Raw genomic sequence first — 4,560 nt, forward strand, 5'->3', positions numbered from 1 at the left:
AGAGCGCGTTTGGTAGCCTGCAGATAGTCGGGTCAGACAACATGCCGACGAAATTGCTCTAGTTGGTTGCCCACGTGGGGCTGTGTCGGGAGTGAACCTTAAAGCACTCCAGAGCGAACCCTTGAATTGATCCGAAGCTTCTAACACCAAACCTCTAATACGCGTAGACTAGACGAGATCCACCACTCCATGGAAGCGATGACCAGATGAATCCCTGCCCTTCTCAATGCCACTAGCGAGATCGTCACCGACGAGGTACCCAATAATTTAGCTGGAATTCAGTTTTTGATAACTCCTAAAGCGGTACGTCCTGCGTTACGCTAGTATCCCAGATTTGAGCCTAGGAACTCGAACTTGAAGTAGGTTTATACGGGTTTAGCACAAGAGCAATTAACTGGTACCTGACCCGTCAGATGAACCAGCCTTATTTACCAATATCTCTGTATAATATAGATGTCAAATAAAAATAGCGTCTTCATGGACTCGAAGTATTTGCAAAAGAGATGGAGGATGGATATTTTACCCGATTCTACGACTCGAATAAAATCTCGGGGGCTACTGACATGGGTATGTTCAATGGGCATGTCACGTGTATACCCCTGGTTTATGTTTTCAGGTATCTAAGGAGTTGAAGGCGACCCGAAGGTTTGAAGGCTCATGATGTTGTTCGAGGAAGTAGAGTCAATATAGGGAAACTTGTAGTAATATATGGAAATGCCCAACGCGACCTAATGTTTGTATACTTGTACATCACGAAAAGCCTCGGCTTCTCCTCCTATATAAAAGTGAAGTTGAGGTTAAAGAAATGATCGATCATTGTTAAACTCTAGCCATTGTTTCTTTCTAGTTAGACGTCTTTATTCGTCTAACCACCTTTGAGTTCTACTTGCCCTCTAATTTAACGAAACCCTAAGTCTATAATCTGTAGTCATTGACGAGTTGATACCGTCACCTGTAGTGCATACTACCCCATTAATTTTGGTATATGTTTTTTCCTACGTCTTCCATGGGTCTTAAGGTGGAGTTTTTTTTTGTGAGATGGCGTCTAAAAGATATTTAAATAAGAACTTGGGTTTAAAATTACTAGAATTTAAATAAGAAAACCCACTTCTCGTCTTTGAACTTTTAAAGAAGTTAAGTTTTTGTTCTAAAAAATATTTTTAGTTTAGAATAGACCTTAAACTCTCGAAATAGTTCACTTTTTCTAATCCCTTTTTCAATTGAGTTGAGAAAATCACTAACAGGAAAAGAAGAAACAATCAACCAATCAAAATTAGTTTTGAACCAGACCAAGGTAAGTTAGTTGAGATGTCAAACCCAACTTCTTGAATGCAAAAAAATAGAAACCCTTATGTACCTGAACTAATCTCTTGATCGATTTCTCTCTCTACCAATTTCACTTGAAACGTCGCACCATGAAGGCTTACTTGCTTTGACTATTATCATGGTGACTATCATCATCATCCCGCCTCTCTGTCCTTGCACCATTGACTTGAGTTTTTTTGCCACCCGTGACAGATATTCGTGCGACTCAGCCAATTCTAAGAGTTCAAGGTTTATTTTAAACCAAATGAAAGTTTTAGGACCAAAAGTGAACTTTCACTAGAATTTAAGGACTAAAAATGGACTTTCTTCCAACTTAAAACATGTTAAATAATTAAAATATTTTTCAACTTGCTAAATGCATAACTTAATTTCTATAAATGCAAATACAACAAATAAGATGTCAGTTTGTATCAGAAAAATACAAGGAGCCAAATCTAGCCGGAAGATCACTTCATATGCAATATCAGCTTTTAGGGCGCGTTTAGTTGCCTGGGCCGAAAACCTGCATGCCCGCGCCAGCGAAATGGGAGGCATTGCGCGTCGCGAACGGGCCATGGGCCACTTTTTGCGGGTCGTTTGGTAGCATGTGTAACCCAGGCCCCATCATTTGGTTGCCCGTTTCCAGCCCATCTTGCATGTAGGAGAACATGAATCTGCTGTTTGGTTGCTCAAATCACAAGTCCATATCCTTACCACAATTCAAATAGGGTGAGATTACCATGCCATGGCATCTTACATACGATGAGAGACCACTCAGAAGAATAAGATCCTGACGATCACCAACGATCACCACGATGAGGAAGGCGATGATGTAATCTTTCACCCGGCTGGGACGTACCTCCGACGGTGCTCCTTGTAGAGCATGTACTTCCTCCGACGGCAGCTGTGCTAATGGCACTGCCTCATCGATGGTTTGATCTTCCTGCAGCTCCTCTCCAGGAAGCTGAGGTACTCTTGCTGTGCCTCTTCCAATGTTGCATATCCTCGGTAGCCGTTGTTGGAGTAACCATTGACCAGATCTTGACAGACTCTCCATGAGCTGTAGATTCCTCGAACCCGCCCGCGAAACACCACATACCACTAGCATGGCAAAAGAAGAAGTTAGCAATCACAACAATGAAGCAATTCAGAAATGAGCAATAGAACAAGACAAGTGTTGACAGGAAATCTGAAACTAACAGTGGCATGCATATCATTCCAAAAGTCAATCAGAAGTTTATCCTACACTACCGTGGTGTCGTCCTACCACCACTACAAAAGTGGATGTCTCATCCTAACACTGCAAAGTTCACCATCACCTGAGGGGTTAGTATATACCACCTCATCATACTTACAAAAGGGGCCAAATGTTTTTCATCCTAGATACCGCCAGAATATACAACAACATCATCAACATCATCACCATCATCACCATCTCAATGCGTGCAACCCTGATCCACCCCCTCAAGGGCACCACTACACCTTGCCGTGGTACTTGCCAAGGTAGTTCCTAAGCCATAGGACGCGGTGTGGCTCGATCATGCCAACGAAGCTGGATCCCTGGGCCTTGTGGTCGACGAGGTGGCTGAGGGCGACCATGAGATCATCCTCGGTGAAGCCAAGCATGTCCATGACCGCATTGTACAGGCCAGGGTGCATGTCCGTGGGCTTGGTTGCCCTGATGGCCTGTGCGACCTCCTTCACAGCAACAGTCATGTTGGTGAAGGCCACGAGCTCGTCGTCCGCGAAGGCACCTCTCTTCCTCTTGTCGGCGGTCGGCTTCTCAGGCGCGTCGGCGGGCTTGTCAACATCGAGGTTGACCGTGTCGGACTCCTGGGTGTCAGCATCCTCAGGTGCAGGAGGTGGTGCAGGCGATCCCAGGGGCTCACTGGATCCCATGGCGTACTTACCGGTGGTGAGGCCGAAGGAGAAGATGGTGTGCATCTCGTCGATGTTGGCGATGGGCACATTCAGGAACTCCGCGTACTTTTGGTGATCCTACGATACGAAGGGACAATCATGTTAGTTCTTCTCGTGGCTGATCAAGAAAGTTAATGAGGAGGACTGAGTTAGTGAGGTGCTCACTGCGATGTGCCCGCAGAAGTGCTCACCCTCAAGGACGATGCATTTGGTGTCCTCGCACCACTGAGCACCGCTTAGATCGCGGAGCCTGTTAATGGTGAGCCACCTCTGCCTCCACTTCCTCAGGTGGTTGTACACCTGAGTGGAGCAAACGGTCACACCACAGTGGTCAGCTAGGCCCTTCGCCACAATATTGAGATGGACTTCCTTGAAGCCTTTGTCAGTTCTCACTCCGCTCTGGATCAAGCCGCACATCTTCTCCAATACGAAGCTGGACATGAATGGAAGCCATTTCATGGTGGCATTCCTTTCATGCCCGGTCTTCAAGGCCCTCTCCACTTCTCTGCGGTTCTTGTTCTTCTTAGAGGTGGCCAGCCTAGCCGCCACCTCTGCCGCTACCTGAGCCACCAGGTCAGACACAGGCAGAGGGGTGACCTTGGACTTATACGTGGGCTGCGAATCAGGAACTTGGGAAGGGATCTGAGAGTCCCCAACGCAGATAGGCGACTGGCTAAAGTCATCGCAGAAAGAGTACTACACACATCGTAGTACAACCTAAATCAGCCAAGCAGTTCATTGCAACTGTGAATAGCACAAACCCTTGCAAGATCATGGCAGGTGAGCACATTTTGGACTAACCCCTGCTACAAGAACAAACCCTAGGCAAGATCATGGCAGGTGAGCACATTTTGGACTAACCCCTGCTACAAGAACAAACCCTAGTCAAGATCATGACAGTAGCATACGGAAATGTCGAATCCTAGCTATATCATGATAGCTCACTACAATCTGAACTAACCCCTGCTACAGGACCAAACCCTAGGCAAGATCTGACAACTCCTAACCTAGATCTAAAAATCACCGCGGTACGGGGATAAGGGATGGATTACAGTCATGGCCGGAGGTGAAGATGCGCTGGACCAGGAGGTAGCCCAGATGTACTCGCCGCCGCCTCCGCCGCCTCTGCAACCATCGCAGATCGAAGATGCGTGCGCCTCTTACCTGCTTGCCGACGGGAGGAGGAGCTCGAAATTTGGGGGGGGGCAGTGGAGGAGGGGGTAGAAATAGGCCATGGCGCGTGGCGGGAGGTGACAGAATCCTTCCCACCCCTTTTTGCTTTTCGCCGATGCGCGCCGCAGCTCCCGCCATCTCCATTCTCGTCTCCGCCCGTGC

General features: G+C 47.2%; 1 protein-coding gene across 1 annotated transcript; it reads right to left on the bottom strand.

The window, feature by feature from the left end:
• Positions 1-2,988: 2,988 nt before the first annotated feature.
• LOC124708950 lies at positions 2,989-3,666 on the bottom strand (the record flags this gene model as incomplete). The annotated part of the gene is made up of 2 exons (XM_047240591.1): positions 3,391-3,666; positions 2,989-3,303 (listed from the first exon to the last, which is right to left on the bottom strand). Coding segments are annotated over exons 1-2 (591 nt in total), but the record flags the coding sequence as incomplete, so codon positions are not given.
• Positions 3,667-4,560: the final 894 nt, after the last annotated feature.

The sequence above is a fragment of the Lolium rigidum genome, chromosome 4 (assembly GCF_022539505.1).
Source record: "Lolium rigidum isolate FL_2022 chromosome 4, APGP_CSIRO_Lrig_0.1, whole genome shotgun sequence".
In the NCBI taxonomy this organism is placed as follows: domain Eukaryota; kingdom Viridiplantae; phylum Streptophyta; class Magnoliopsida; order Poales; family Poaceae; genus Lolium; species Lolium rigidum.